At 52.9% G+C, this 16,073-nt stretch overlaps 1 protein-coding gene across 1 annotated transcript in view; it reads right to left on the reverse strand.

Moving 5' to 3' along the window:
* Nucleotides 1-2,040: 2,040 nt before the first annotated feature.
* Nucleotides 2,041-16,073, reverse strand: part of GDF6 (growth differentiation factor 6) — a 16,498-nt gene continuing 2,465 nt past the window's right edge. Inside the window, exon 2 of the mRNA XM_040626175.1 lies at nt 2,041-3,028. Coding sequence (XP_040482109.1) covers nt 2,064-3,028 — 965 coding nt within the window. The 3' untranslated portion in view covers nt 2,041-2,063. The remainder of the gene's footprint in view (nt 3,029-16,073) is intronic.

The following is a 16,073-nucleotide window of genomic DNA, read 5'->3' on the forward strand; positions in this document are numbered from 1 at the left end:
AGTGTACTGTAAAAAATGTTCTGAATATAAAATCGACCTCTGGTAACTTTCGTGTTGTAAATACTTGTATTATAGTGAGGTAGACAGTTTAAAAAAACTCTCCATTAGACAGACTTAAAATTTTGTAATAATATTTAAGAAAATGATAACATTATGAAAGAATGAAATATCTGATTAATGCTTAACTTTGTACAACTCGAATATAAACTTTAAAAATATTAGAAATTATAACATTTGAGTGCATATAACGTTTGCACATTAGGATGAATTGCATGCTATCCACTTCCTCTTTGCACTTTCGGTCACCTTAAATAAACAAATATATACAGCCTTAACAGAACAACAGTGCATCCAAAGCAAATGTGCATTTTAAATTACTTCTCCTGGCCAAGTCTTTTTTTTTTCTTTACTTAGCATTTTATATTAGCATTTATTATCATTCTCACCCTTTCTTGGACAGTTTGTAGTTCTCTGAACCAAACAAGCAACAGGTTTAGATTGAGAGAGCAAAACCACTTAGGAAAAACAAAAACTTTTTTAATGGTCGGTACAAGTTCCCTTGTTTAAACCATTTCATGGTCAAATATGAGAAGGAAACTAACTCTGCAAAGGGCCTACTTACGGGCAGTGTTTGAAAATAATACTGGTGCAGGCTGGGGGAAAGTTCACGTGTTCCACAGTCTGGGAATGGGTATTTAAATTTCGTTGTGCTCTCTCCTTCTTCCTTCCGGAAGATGAATTCCACCCCTGCCTCCTTCCTTACTGTCCCTTCCCCGTCTCCCACCCGGAGCTCAATGTAACACTTTGCTCTTTTCACAGTTTCTCATTACTAAGTTTTAAAAACATTGCCTAACTGGTAATTACAATCTGAAACAATTCTTTTGGGGGAGCCCTGGGCTATCGCTGGCTGGTAATCTTTCAGGAATGTTAGAGAGAGAGGAGGGAACATATATGTGAAAGAAATCTCTGGGCACAGGGACCCGAGTCCCCTTCTCTTCCCTTCCCTGCTTCTGGACTGGCCCCCCTTTCCCCATCCTTCCTAGGGGCCCACCACCTCCCCTCCTGACCTCACCCTCTGCTTCTTGGCTCATTTCCCCTTCTCCGCACCTTTTCTCTTAGTTACACAGCTTCCCACCCCTACTCACTTTTTGTTTAACTGGAAAATCACCTTCCCCTTAAAAGGGGATGTCTGAATTTTGGCAAACTCTGTTCAAAGAAATCAATTAGAAACAGATACCACAGAAGGGTTTTTCCTGGGTTACCTCCAGCCTGGCTCATACACCTCAGTGTCAGCCCAGTCAGAGGCAGGCCTTGTGGTTTCTCATTATCCTTCAGGGGGTTCCATTTGGACTCATTCTTGTCATTCCATCCATACCAGTTCCCCTTTCCCCTACCAGAAAAAGCAACAGTAAAGGCAGTGACCTGAGCCCCCTTGAGTGAGATGCCAGTTGCCAGCTCCCTGTACTGGGAGAGGCCAGGGCAGACCGGTATACAAGCAGGTTCTCCTAAAGGCAGGGCCCCTCCTGGCTTTCCTATTCTCAGTGTTAATTCCTCTAGTTTAACACTCTCTGCTTGGGAGGTCACAAGGCATAGGCTATGACATGGCCAGAGAAAACCCCACCTTCTTTACATGAGTAGAAAACAATCAAACCAAGATGTGGTCAAAGGTGATTCTTCCTCCCACACGGTTTCTCTTCTCAAGCTATAAATTTTTCAATCCATGGAGCGGTTGAGAAACATGTATGCGTCTACCCGCCCCCCACCTCCAGCAAAACCTGTGAGGCACACAAGGAAATCCAAAGCCACAGTAATAAAGAAAAAAAAAACGAAAGAAATCCTCCTTGGCTTGTTTTTCCTGGGTGGCCAGGCAAGGTGTGAAAATCCGTATCTCCCTCTGGGCTGGCAGGTGGAAGGTTCTGGGAAGGCTGAGCTCCCGCCTCTCCCACCTGGCTGCACGTCCAGGCTGTTCCCCCACCCTCCGCCCCCTCCAAGGCCAGCTCCTCCGCCTGTCTGCAGTCAGGCCTCCCCTGCGGTCTGGGGCCAAGGCCGCGGGAAAGGCGCCGCTACCTGCAGCCGCAGGACTCCACCACCATGTCCTCGTACTGCTTGTAGACCACGTTATTGCCGGCGTCGATGTACAGGATGCTGATGGGAGTCAATTTGGTGGGCACGCAGCAGCTGGGCGGGGTGGAGCCGGGATCCATGGAGTTCATCAACGTCTGGATGATGGCGTGGTTGGTAGGCTCCAAGTGCGAGCGCAGCGGGAAGTCGCACACGCCTTCGCAGTGGTAGGCCTCGTACTCCAGGGGCGCGATAATCCAGTCGTCCCAGCCCAGCTCCTTGAAGTTCACGTGCAGGGGCTTCTTGCTGCAGCGCAGCCTCGACTTCTTGCCGTGCCGCTTACCGTGGCGGCTGGCGAAGGCTGTGCGCCGCCGGCGGCGGCCGGGCGAGGGCAGCCAAGGCCCGGCGTCCGGGGCGCCCGACGGCGGTGGCCACGACCCCTCCGCGCCGGCAGCGGCGGGGCCCGCGACCTCGGCCGAGCCCAGCTGTTCGCGCATCTCGGCGAACAGGTTCTTGCGCTGGGATCTGGTGAACACAACGAGCAGGGCGCGCTCCTGGGGGGGCCGCACCCTCCGGCCGAAGCCCAGACTCCGCAGGTCCGGGGGCGCCGGCTGCTGGGGCGCCGGCGCGCGTACCTCGGCCTCCCCGGCTCCCGGCTCGCCCCACGCGGCCCGCAGCTCCAAGCACAGCTGCTTCCAGGGCTGCTGGCGCAGGCCCTGCCACACGTCGAAGACTTCCCAGCCGGCCCGGGGCGCCCCCTGCGGGTCCAGGGTCCGCGCGTCCAGCAGCAGGGGCGACAAGCAGGGGAAGAGCTGCACGTGGAGCGGCCAGGCCGGTGGCCCCCAGGGCGCTGCGGGCGCCTGGCGAAAGAGCCGCAGCTCCGCGCCCACCAGCTCTTCTTTGTCTGAGAGCGTGGACACATCAAACAAATACTTCTGTCTCCGGAGAGGAGTGTGCGAGAGATCGTCTGCGAGATAAAAAATAATTACAGTCAGTTTCACTTAAGGGGGAGATCAGCCCGGTGCTCTGCGGCCGCCCCCGGGAGGAAAAGGGCGGGGAGCAGGGCAGGCCGGCTGGGAGTCCAGCCCGGCCAGCCCGGGGCCTGACCACCCCGGCTCCCCGCCCGGCCGCTGTGCAGCTAGGGGAGGGGGAGCACCAGGGCAGGACCCCCGCCCCCCGCCCCCCGTCAGCCCGGGACTCCCAGGGCGGAAGTCGGTGGCTGCTGGAGAGCCCGCTGCGGCGGCGGCCTCCGGGTTTTCCCCCAGGAGCCTGCGTAACCACTAATGTGCCCTTTGTGGTCGTGAGCCTGGGCCGCGCTTCCCCCAGCCCTCCTTTCGGCTGGCTGGCTCGTTCTCATCATTCACGTCTCGGTTCAAATGTCACCTCCTCCTAGAGGCCATCTTCGACCACCCTGATCTAAAGTAGCCTCCCTCGGTCACTACCACAGGACCCGGGTTTATTATCTTACCGGCACTTAGCACTATCTACGATGACCTCGTTTATATTTGTCTCCTTAGTGGTCTTTCCCAGCAACACCCTGCCCCGCCTGCCCCGCCTGCACTGGCCCATAGGAGCTAGGACCATGTCCTGTCCATCGTACCGCAGCCCGCACAGCCGTGCCTGACCTGGCTACATGCTGGTCAGTAAGTTGGAAACTTCCAGGGCAGTTATTCTCACTCTGGGTGCCCTTTATAATCATCTAGAGAATTTAAAAATTACCAGTTGCCAGGGCTTGCTTTAACCAATTAAAGCAATGTCTCTGGACAGAGCCTGGGTACTGGGTTTTTGTTAGTTTTGTGTTTGTTCGTTTTGTCTTTTGTTTTTGTTTTTAAGCTCCAAGATGATTTGAAGATGCAGCCCTAGTTTAGACCCCCTGGTCTGGGGGGATGTCACTGCCATTAGACACGTCTGCTGAAGTATGTAGGCCCCGCACAAAGCTGACAGAATGAAGATTGCTTGCTTGCTTTTTCAAATTCACCAACCATTTTAACAACAAAAGAGTAACAAAGCTTTCAGAAGTCTGCAGGGGGTGGCAAATGAACAAACACACACACACCAGGCATCTACCCATTGAGAAGATCCTACAGTCAATGAGAAATACATCAGCTAGGAGAAAACCTCAAACACACACACACACAGTGACATTCTCCCCTCCACCCACCCACCCAACTTGAGATCTTGCTTTGAAACTAATCTTGAAGATTAAATTTTTGGTTACAAATAAGAAAAAGAAATTCAGGGCACATGATGGGGGACAGGGGTGGGGGGGGGATAACAGGCTTTTAAAGTCCAAGACGAATTCTTTGGGACCAAGGCAAAGCTTGACTTCTTTTTTGACGCATTTGTGCATGAAGCCAACCCCACTTCAATGTGCAAGGCGGAAAGCTAACCAGATTTTCCTGGTCTGCCTTCTCATAAAATATTTACAACCCAGCAAATACAAAAATCCCCAAAGCCCCCAGCTTTCCCCAGAAGCTAGTAAAGTTTGGTTCGATTTCAATAGTAAAAGTGTCACTGGGTCCCGGGTCCGACCCTCACTGCCTGTCCAGATGTCGCCCCAGGGCATCGGACCTGGAGCCTCAGCCACACCCAGTCCCCACTCTGGGCTGACTGCAGGGCAGGCTACCTCACTCAAAGGCACATGTCCCAACCTGAGATGGAGCTGTGGGAAGGGTTAGAGAGGTGAAGAGGGAAAAGCTGCTGGAGGCGGCTGATTTATGGAAGCCAAGACCTTCAAACCGGCCAGGGTCACATTAAAATCAGTGGGAACTCAGCACACTTTCTTCTCCTCCTTTAAAGAAATCTGCTCTGACAACCCTGAGCCACCACCCAGCTCTCTGGACCTATTGCCTTAGGCTTCACTTTCTCGCCTCTCATATTTCTCTCTCTCCAAACTAAGGATGTGATGAGAGGGCCAGACTTAAGGCATTTGCTGCACCAGCTAAGTGTTGTGAGGGCTGACATACTCTTCATCCTTACTTTATCCGCAAACACAGACCAGTTCTGTAAGGTAGATAGCACCCATTTTACAGGTGGGAAAACCAAGGTTTGGAGAAATTAATTTAATTACCAAAGTCTGAGAGCTAGTAAGTGGTAAAGTTGAGATCCAAACTCAAGTCTATTTAATTCCGGACTTGGACCATTTGGCCCCTAAGCCCCATGGCCCCACTGCTCTCCATTAGAGTGCAGGTACCAGGTTTAAAAGCAACCAGGAATGGCTGGGATATGAGGGATGGGGGATACAGTCCAAACTGTGTTTGCAGGGCTTGCTGGGAATAAAACATGGACGCCATAAGGAAATCATTTCCATCTCAGCTTACATAACTCTTGAGATGGTTTGTCACTGGCTGGAGAGCATAGGAAGGTGTAAAGGGTAATTTATTTATTTCTCTCTCATGTAACATGGAGAAATCAGCCACCTTTTGTTTTTACTTTTTTTTTTTTTTTTAAGAAAGCGTGGGCTAATAATGGTTAGTCTCTACAGCTGAGTCACATTTCTCTGGTGCTCGAGAATGGCCAAAACAGAGGAAAGCATCTGTAAAGAGAGTGCTGTACTGATTCTGCTGCCTTGGGATTTCTGATGATCTTTCTAGCAAGACCAGCCAGCCCGTCATCTTTCCAGGGCTCAAGGAGAGAGTGCAAATGAGGACTTCAGTCTGAAACCTGCCCCTTTCTCTTTCCACACCAGCTCCATCCCACCGCGTGAGCGGCCTCGCTTGCAGGACTGTGGACGCCCTTGCTCACAGGTCTCCCAAGCTTCCCAGGCATGTATTAGTGGTGTAGATACACTTTTAGGGGAACAGACCCGATGAAGCAGCTGCCCAGACCTGCAAGGGGGCTCTGTGCTATTTGGGCAAGAGCCCTATGGTTTAGGTACCACAGTAGAGTAGTAGCTCTCAGGCCACTAAACCTGTAAGGGTCCCTAAATCGCAAGATCGCATCACATTGTACAGTATCACACTTGTTAGAAATAGAAAATTCTCGGGCCGCCTGGGTGGCTCAGTCATTAAGCGTCTGCCTTCGGCTCAGGGCGTGATCCTGGCGTTCCGGGATCAGGCTCCTCCGCTGGGAGTCTGCTTCTTCCTCTCCCACTCCCCCTGCTTGTCTCTCTCTCACTGGCTGTCTCTCTCACTGGCTGTCTCTGTGCCAAATAAATAAATAAAATCTTTTTTTAAAAAAAGAAAGAAATAGAAAATTCTCTCAGGCCCCAGGGGTTTGTGGTGGAGCCCAGAATTTGCATTTTTCTTAAGCTCCCAGGTAATGTTGGTTCTGCTGGTCTGGGATCCCACTTTAAGAACCACTAACCTAGAGGAGCATGTCTCCTTCACTCTTTAGAGTCCTCATCCTGCGGATCAGGCATCATTGGAGGTGGGGCACAACGGGGTCCTCCAAAGGGACCCAGGGCAGCATCTATGGTGGTACTCACCAGAACCAAGTCATTATTTCTCCCAGCATCTTTTTTGCCCCTCACAGCCACCCCCACATCTTTTTTTTACTCTTTCAGCCACATGTACTCTCACTGGGTCTCCCGAACCTCTAACCCCTTAACAGAGGGTCCAAGAAGGTGGCTACTCTGCACAGCTCTACTACCGACCACGTTCCCCCACCTGTCTGGACCTGCTCTGGAGCCATGCATCACAGAAATAGCCCAGAGGAGGCATCCGACCTGGGGAGTGCACACACCACCATCCCCTGTGACCCTGAAGACACTTTGCCTGCTGACTTGGCATCATAAAGTCTGGCCCTGCCACCAGGGCCACCTGTGGGTAGGAAGCCAGCCCTTCACATTCCCTTCCACAAGCCCATTAAATCCTGTATAAATGAAGGCTGAAGTCCTGTATAAACGAGGGCTGATATCATCAAGTGACCCTCTCTCCCATCCTCCTCCCTAGAAACATGCACCTTTCATTCTGTTTGTGGCACTTTTTTTTTCTACAACTTGGAAGCGAATCCTAAGCTTTAGGCCTTTAAATTGAAATCAATCAGTAATAAATCATGGGAACTTTTATTTTGCTTTTAATTTTCAGGGACCTGGTTTGTTATAGTTTGGCTCAAACCCAGTTAACTCAGTGTTTGTTGAGTATTAGACGTACAGACCTTTCAAGTTACATTTGCTGGATTTGTGCTTATCAATTTTCCCAGGTGGGTGGATGGAGGAAGGAGGGGGAGGAGAAGAGAAGGAACGAATAAACCATCTGCATTTTTGAAGAAAAGTCTTCATAAATAGGTCAGCCTTTTTTAATTAAGAGCAAGTTGGTAAAAGGCTGAGCTGAGGACACCTCAAACATGCACATCCGGTATGGAATTTGATGAACAATTTTAAAAAGAAGCAAATGAGGACACAAGGAAAAAGAACTAATCACTTGCAAGACAGGGACTATAACACACATTTTAAAGGAGAAAACTGGCCTAGGAAGGTTAAAGTCATCAGTGCGGGTGGCAGCCTCAGTGCGTGGCTGGGGGGAGCTAAGAAACACCAGATGGGAAAGGAAAGGAGGCTCACAGCACCGAAGACCCGACACCAGAGAACCTGAGCCCCAGGAGGACAGCCTCAGCGAGGACGCGTAGCGGGAGGAAATGTGCCTCGAGGGTCCCCCAGGGCTCTCCCTGCTGGGGCCAGCTCCAGGGGGGCCACCCTGTCGAGGGCTTCCGAAAACCCGCAACTTCATTTGGTTTGGGGCGGGAAGGGCACGCACTGCATTTTCCCAAGACATCTCCGAGATAGGAGGGCCGCTTGAGGTCCCTCTTGAGAGTCCTTGTGGGATTTTCTGTCACCCGCCGCCCCGAGGGTGCCCCGGCGGCTCCAGCTGTCTGAGAGAGCTCCTCCTTGAGCGTCGGGCTCCCATCCTTTGAATTCTTGGTGACCCCGAACGGCCACTGGCCAAGAGTCCGGCATGCTCCCACCCGCCTCCACCTGTCACCCCGCCACGCGTCCCGCCCCACGTCCTCCAAAGACACAGATCCTGCGATTAGGCGGTGGCTCAAAGAGCCGAGATGATAGTGGCCTTTCCCACGCCCACCTCCCTAGGTGGGGGGATGGGAGGGGCGGGATTGGCACGCTTTTTTACAAAGAAAACTCCAGACGTCTTTGCAGTGAAGTCTTCCCCCCAACCCCCGTCGTTTCTGAGCCAACAGCAGCCCTGAACGCTTCTGGGGCGCGCCTTTGCGGTAGGCACGTGCTCAGGGTTTTGATGAGCTCTGTCCCTGAATCCTCAGCGCTGGGTGTGAGGCCCGTTCTACCGTTACACTCATTTATAGATCGGGAAGCTGGGGTTCTGCGAGGTTGTCTTCACTTGCCCAATGTCTTCCAACTAGCTAAGGACAGGATCTGAAGATCTTCATTCCCCCCGCCCTCCGACCTGAGGCCACGCCCTCTTCCGAGGCTCTGATTGGGCGGTGGTGCGAAGAGGGAGGGAGGACACGCGACACACATTCATCACCAATGCCATCAACTCCTGGCGGACTGGGTTCCCCCAGGATCTTTTCCCCCCGCTTTACTAGAAGGAAGAAGATCTGCACGCAGAGATTTCGTCGCTAGATTTGAGGTCACTTGTTCCCTAGATCACTCAGCTTCAGCACTGCCCTGCGGTGCCAAAATCTACAGGTTGGAAATAGAGTCAGAGGTACAGAGTGAGAAAAATGAGCCGCCAGCCCTCTCCCCTAGGGTATGAAAGCCTCTGAGTACTTTGTGCTCCCACGATTACCCTCTCCTGGGACACGATAATAACCCGAGCATCCCCCTGTGTTCTTGGCCTGAGTCCTGCCTCTGTTGAGATCTGTTGCAAGCTGCTGAGCTCACTAAGCCTCCTCGCTGAGGGGCAGATTCAAGAGGCAGGCCACACAATTCGTCCTCGACAGGGTGCTCTGGCCCCACCATCCAGAAGAAAAATCGTAATAGCAAACACTAGCGTAGCAATTACCATCCGCTGTGCATGATCTCAATTCTCATAACTCATGGAAGCCTCAAAGCTAACTATGGAAAAGAAAAGGATATCACTACTATGCTCATGTTATGCACCAGAAAACTTAAAATACAGATTGTTGAATGCTAACTTGTCCAAGAAACTAAGAGGTAGATGTGGCCATCTGGTTCCAGTATCGGTGCACCACCACCCTGAACATCGAACATCGTAGCCCATGGACTCTGTGTTTGGTAGAAACCCTGAGAAGGCCCCTGCTCTTTCGTGCAGCCCGCGCTTGAGGGAAGGGCATCAATCCCTGGTCTCCTAGAGTAAATCACTTCCTAAACAGCAGAACTTAAGGGACGTTAACCATTGAACTTTTGAAAGAGAACTTCCAGGGAAACAATTCTCTCAGCTCACAGTCACTGAAGGAGGGGTAGCAAATGAGAGAACAAATGGGAAAGACATTCATCTGAAGACCTGTATAAGACTGGTTACTACTGACAACGTGGAATTGGCACAGGGCTCTAGAGTCGAAGAGACATAGATTTGGATCCTGACCTGTGACTTATTGGCTGGGTGACCCTGGAAACTCTAGGTCACATAATCTCTCCCAGCCTCATATTCCTCATCTGTGAAATGGGAGCACTATGCCCCACTTAGCAGAGTCATTGTAAAGGTCAGAGTCCAGGCACCCATGCATGGCATGACACACACAAACACCCGATGAATGCAGCCAATATTACGGTAACTACCCGCTCCAGGTAGGCAGAAGAGGAACCTGAACTCCTCTTGACCCTCTTTGAGGAGATGCAATCCAATGATTTCTGCAGGATTTCCAGAAGTGAACGAAGGAAAGGTGCCGGGCAGAGGCGTAAAGAGAGAAGCCAGGACTTCCAGTTCCTATGCATCTGAGGTCCAGTGAAGGGCAAGGCCCATAGGAGTTGTGGCCTCGCCCGCATCACACTGCTCTTTCTCAGCGCCCTACCTCGTTATGTCATCCACTACTGTGGTCTCGCTCACAGCTTCCAGGTGAACAAAAAAACCTCCAGCCAGAACCTCATCAAGGATAATTCCCTCCTCTGTGGGCTCAGGGCCAGTGCTGGGGCCTATGCTAACCATGCGGCTCCCCCGCTGGGCCATGCAGCCCGAGGCCTGGGGGTTAGTCTCCTTGCCCCACTCGTCACCTTCCACCGTGGAGCCTTTTTGGGGTGGGGCTCGATCTGTCCACAGAGCCAATCTAGGGCGGTGATGAGCGTGACATTCTGGATGATCTTCACCGGCAAAGGGCCAGGCGCATTGGGCAGGGAGATGGGCTGTAGCAGTGAATGCCTCCTCAGGCTGAGTGCAGGGCCCAGAAACAGAGCAAGTCGCCTGAGAAGGCCCAGGTGGGTGTTTGTGTGTCTCCGGACACACGCTCACCGGCCCAGCTTCTCTCTGCATCTCTTGGCTTCCCCAGTGTTTTCTCCAATAGTGTGCCCTCCGTCTCTCAGCTTCTTTCCTCCTTTCAAAGATCAGAGAGGCCCAAGAAGGGTCCTCCACGGAATCTGGAGAGGCTTTTCTAGTCTCTCTCCCAAGCCTGGCAGACTGCACCCTCCTCCCTGCAAGGAGCCCGGGCCTTGCGAACCCCACATGATTAAGCAGGTCTGGTCGCGGGCCTGGATACCACAGAGAAATCCCAGTGTCCCCGCACCAGGCTCTGGCCCAGCCAGAGGCAAATGAGTGAGGGTGGGAGCGGAGGGAAGGAGAGCCCCAGATGCCACCCGACGGAAGGTGAACGTCCAGCGCTCTCCCAGCCTCAGCACAGCCTTCCATGGCCATAAGGCTAGGTGCTGGCGGGAGACGCAGGCCAGCCCTCTCCCCTGAGCACTGGGCATTGGGCACCCCCAGCAGGACTCCCAAGGCGCTTTAAGAGGACTCTTTTTTTTTCTCTCTAAGATGAAATGGATTCATTTGTAAAGTGGGGTCCAAGAACTTGGTCAGTGCGAACCCTCGAACCCTCGTGGCCACACGTTCTTCAGAGGGGTTCCAGAACCAATGATTGGAAGCTGAGATCAAGAACACTTCAGGGAGGGTCTCTTTTCACTGCAGTCTCACCGGGGCCTTCCAGAATCTTAATTTGACACCACTGCAGATGAAATCCAAACGGAAGCTCGGTACCAATGCCACAAGCCCTACCCTCTCTCCCCACCTTTCCCCTGCGTCCCCATGTCTTCCGAAGGTCACTGCCCTTCCCTTGGAGCTGTGCTGTACAGGGCCCTGACGCGGTGATGTGCCAGGGGCCGCCCTCGCTGCACTGTGGACCAGTAGGGTCACAGGGAGCCCACTGGAGCCACACAGGCCCAGGGCTGGAGGGGAGGAGGAAATGCTGCCGGGAAACAGCCTTCGGGGTTGGAACACGATCGGGCCTTTTGACTAGAGAGTCTGGAGATCAGAAGTAGAAGAAAAGGTTCCCATTTTATTTGGTTTCTCCTCTCCGACCAGTTCTCGGGTTGCAGGTGGGGAGAGGGGTTCAAATTGGCGTGCTGCGTGGACAGGAAAGGACTTCAGTGCCCAGGGGTCCTGTGCAGGAGAAACCTCAGGGGTGAGTTCTTTAAAGTGTTGAGCCCGGCGCGGCTTCTGAAGAAGGGGTGGTGGAAACTGCTCCACTGCGCTCACCTTGGGCTGACTTCCCAACTAACGTCGCAGCAAAATGAGATTCGCGGGGGCAGCTGTGGACCATCGTTCATTCAATTTCAACAGTCGGCTGGGAAGTGGGGTGAGGGCTGGACCAACGTGCCTGGAAGCCAGGTTTGCAGAGCAGGCGCATGGATTTTCTTCGGTTCGTTCGTTCTTCAGGGAGGGCAGGAGGGCGTATAAACCACCGGGATCCCAAAGCCAACCCTCCGCGCTGCTCCTGCCCCCACTTTCCGCTCGGGTCGGTAAGCTAAACCCGCTTCAGACGGGGCCAGAGGCCCGCCCTTCTCTCCAGCACGCCCACTACCGCGTCCCCAAGCCGAACTCCGCCCCCAGACACCCGGGCCACTGGCGGCGCGGCGCGCGCATCTTCTGGAAAGCTGGCCAGCACGGCCAGCCGCCCGCGGCCAGTCCCTCCTAGCGCCTGCAGCGGCTCAAGCCACGCAGACCCAGCCCTCGGCCCCCAGCGGCGCTAATGGACTGGCCTGGAAGGCAGAGAACAGCCACCCTGGAACCCATTAGGCCGACGAGGACCTATTTAATTCCTGTAAACAGAAGACACCACTTAACCGCCATTGAGCTTAAAAATAAACAGCCCGGGCTTTAAGAGAGGCGGGGGGCGGGGGGAGGGCAGGGAGGGGCGGGCAGGGAGGGGGCTGATGCCGAGCAACGAAAGGACGCGGAGGATCCACATTCCCGCTAACCACACCGCGCGGCCTCGGCTGGGATACCGTCCCCGGGTGCAGAGAGCGTCGTTTGCCCAGGGTTACTCCATACCCCAGGATTTATTGAACTAATGCCCTTCACTTTACTTAAAAGCCCCCAGGGATTATTGCTGTTGCGCTCTGCGTCCTTCACTGCACGCAGCAGTCCTGCCAGCAAACAGTTTTCGTTCTGTCCGATCTCTATCATATCATCTTTCTCCCACTTCTGCCTCCCCTTCTCTTCTCCTTCCCCTCTCGCCACCCCAGGAAAACGGCACCAATTTCAAGGAGGTGTGCCGCTGGAACTTGGAGAACTCCGATGGGGAAAAAACTGTTTGCGTTAGGACCTCCTCCTGTGCAACGCCCGCGTTCTCCGCGGGTCCCGGCTGCGCGCAAACTCGCAGGTCGCGAGGGGGAGGTTCCTGTCTTCATTCAGTTTGCGGAGGAAGGGATTCCCAAGGCCTGTCGTGGGCTGTGGCTTAGGTAATTTGTTTTTTGTTTGTTTGTTTTTTGTTTTTGTTTTTGTTTTGTTTTTTAATGTGGAGAAAAGACAAGGATGTTTGAGCACTTTTTCGATCCCCTCCCCCACCAGCAACTCTACCGCGCAAACTCCCAGAGCCCGAGTGCCTCCCGCGCTGGGGAAAACGTTCAGAGTCCTTTTCAAATTAGCCTCCCGTGCAGAGGAAGCTCGCCCTGGTTTCTGGCCCCACTTGCACTCTCGCTGCAGAAGGCACTAGGTGTTCTTAGCTTACTTGCTAAGGTGGCCCTTGTAAGAGTCTTGTAAGGTAACCCTGAAGGCCTTAGGGATGAGGGTGACAGTAACTGATACTTAACAACAAGCCAATGGCTAAGGCGTTTGTGGTTTGTGGCCTTTAAAATGTTTTAATCATTCCAACCAGAAGAGAAGAACAAACTTCTTCTTTAAGGCTTCCTTCCCTCACCCCAGGCCCTTTTCCAGGACCTTCCAGGCCACTGGCCTGATAGCAGCTCATGAACCTCTACAGCAGTGCAAACTCCACGCCAGCGCTCACTCGGGTGCGCTCTCACACGCACACTTGAATGCTCAGCAATCCTTTTCCAAGGCTGTTCCCTCTTTCCGGGGAAATAAAGCCTAGATTGGAACCTTCTGCCGGCTTCCTCATTTGGCCGTCTGGTCTGCATTAGTGTTTTTATAAGGGACTCAAACAAATCGAATACAAGGTCACCAAATAATTAACAGTTGTGAATTCCCTCCGTCCCCATTAAAATACTTCCCTGCTTATATTTCATTTTCCGTTTGCCAACGACAACAGGGTCGGGGCAAAAGCGCTGCTGCGTTGACTGCGCCACTCTGCGGCCCAGGTCCACCCAGAAATTCGCTGTTTTGCATAAACATGCTGTCCCAGACGAACTTGAATCAGAGGGAACCCTACAGCTCTTAGAATACCCTCCCCGCAGCTCGGCTGACCCCACAGTTGTCCTGTCCTGCCCCCAGATAATCGCGACCCAGAAGGTAAACCAAGAAGCCAATAACCGGCAGCAAACTTTCCAGCGATTCATTTCTAGGGTGTCAAGTTCCTCAAGGATGTTCCGATCTCGTTTGTGGTTTTTCTCTGTTCCTTACTGCCTCCTTTCTGAGAAGACTATTGTAACAACAACAATCACCAGGAAGTAAATTTTAGGAGTCTTCTGGTTTCCAAATCATCTGGAAACTGAACTCACAACAGTATTCCTAGACTCATTTTGGTTTCTTCCAAAACCAAGGGGGAAGTTTTTTATCCCCCCTTGTTGGAATTATGTGGCACTTCTCACTCCACAAAGGGGAAGTCCGAGGTGTGTTTCTCTTTTTCTCTCCCCCTCTATCTCTCAGCCACGTTGAATTCATAGCAGTTCCAATCCCTGCCTTTCCCAGGCCCCAGGGTTGGGGTCCTAAGGGCGCCAGTACTAGTGGCCTTTCGATGGTTCTATCCTGTGCTAACTGCAGTTCCTCTACATCCAACCTGACCCACTGTGATCTTACAACTGCACCAGCACACACCCGCACACACTTTCCATCTTTGTGGATTCAAACTCATCACAAAAGCACAGCACAGAGGAATATTTAAAGATCAGGGATAGCATGGTTTGTGACTTTACAGAGAGCACGAAGAGGAAGCAAAGCACAGCACAGATTCAGACCCTCAAATCCAAAGTTCTGCTCCAACTCCAAACTGGATCTTAAAAAAATCACAGAAGAGTATTAGCCCAGATGGGAAATCTGCCCCCCCTTTTTTTACTTCTGCTTCCTGCCACCATCCTTTAGAAACTTCCTCACCCCTTACCCTACCCATGTAGTGCCTTAGTTAAGCATGCAGGATCTAGAACTGGATATGTGCTTCGCCCCTCCAAGTGACCTTAAGCAACTTGCTTAACCTCTTTCTCTTCCTTAATTCACCTGTAAAACAGTGGTTATAGCACTTTCCGCAGGGGTTGTTGTTAGAATTAAATGAAATAATTCAGGTAACAGATTTTAGCACAGTACTTGGTATGCAGTAAATGCTCAATATATGTTGGTTATTATTACCCCTAGATGTTTGGAGAGGAAATCGAAAGGAGGGACATTGAAAAAATAAAACTTGCAATAAGGTCTCCTCATGGGGGGGGGGGGACGTGGCAAGGGTGAGGTAACAGAGGGCGTGCTATCTTTGTAGACCCAAAGCGCTCTTCATTTACTTCCGGCTGATTTTTATCCCTGCTCACCCACTCTTAATCGCAAGCTTGAAGGGTAACTTTTGAGGTTCCGGTGTTCCCGGGTGAGGAAGGCTTTTTACAAATATTGTACGTGAGTAAGGAGTTCATGCCTCCTGAACCCGCTTCAGGATTCCTTCCATTTTCTTTGCTCCTCCCCCTGAGGGTCCCCTGCTCTGCAAAGCCAAGCCGGCCGCACTCGACGGCGATTTAAACATCCAGAGGCAAGGCGCCAAGTTAGCGCGGCTGGCCCAGCTCTCGGCTGGCCGCAGCTCTTTCCTCCTTGCCCCGCCATCCACGGGATGGGGGAGGGGACGTAGGCGGGTTTGGCGGGGTTCAGAGTCCCCACGTGAGAGGGGCGGAAGTCCTCGCCAGGAGCCGGGGATGCGCGGCTGGCAGGTCCCTTCCATCACGGGAGACTAGACACCGTTTGATGTGTTATGACATGAACCCTCAATTAGATCGCTGAGTTGAAACACTCCAATCAGGGGCCCGATGCTAAGCAAGCCCCGGAAGGTCCAGCCCGAGGTCACCGCCGGTGACACATCAAATCAAAATCAGTGAGAGGGAAAGTGAGGCTTTCCCTTTATCAAGCTGGCGCTGTAGCCCGCAACACACCCCCTCCTCTGCGCGCCCCCTCCTGCCTTGGGCTCCGCACTCCTTCACCCCCGAGCGGCGTGCGGCGAGCCGCACAGCCTTCCCAGTCAACCAACTGCCCTTCTTCGCGTGTTCTGGGAACCTGAGAGCGTGGAAGAGACCGTGCCTTCGAAGCTGCGGTCCAAGGGGTCACTCCGCGTCTCCTCCGGCTGGGGACCGCGTTCCAGAGCTGAAGCCGACGTCTGGATCTTGGTCCGGCTAGCCTGGAGACCTTGGCTCGGGAACAGAGGCCCCTGGGCCTGGGCTCGCAGCCAGTCCCTTCCCCTACCACCGGCGCCCGGGGACGCCCAGCGCTGTGCCCGGGAGAGACTGCAGCACCCGAAAGGGTGAAGCGAGCCCGCGTCTGCGCGGGACCTGACCCCCCCCC

The sequence above is a fragment of the Ursus maritimus genome, unplaced genomic scaffold, assembly GCF_017311325.1.
Source record: "Ursus maritimus isolate PB19 unplaced genomic scaffold, ASM1731132v1 scaffold_9, whole genome shotgun sequence".
Lineage (NCBI taxonomy): Eukaryota > Metazoa > Chordata > Mammalia > Carnivora > Ursidae > Ursus > Ursus maritimus.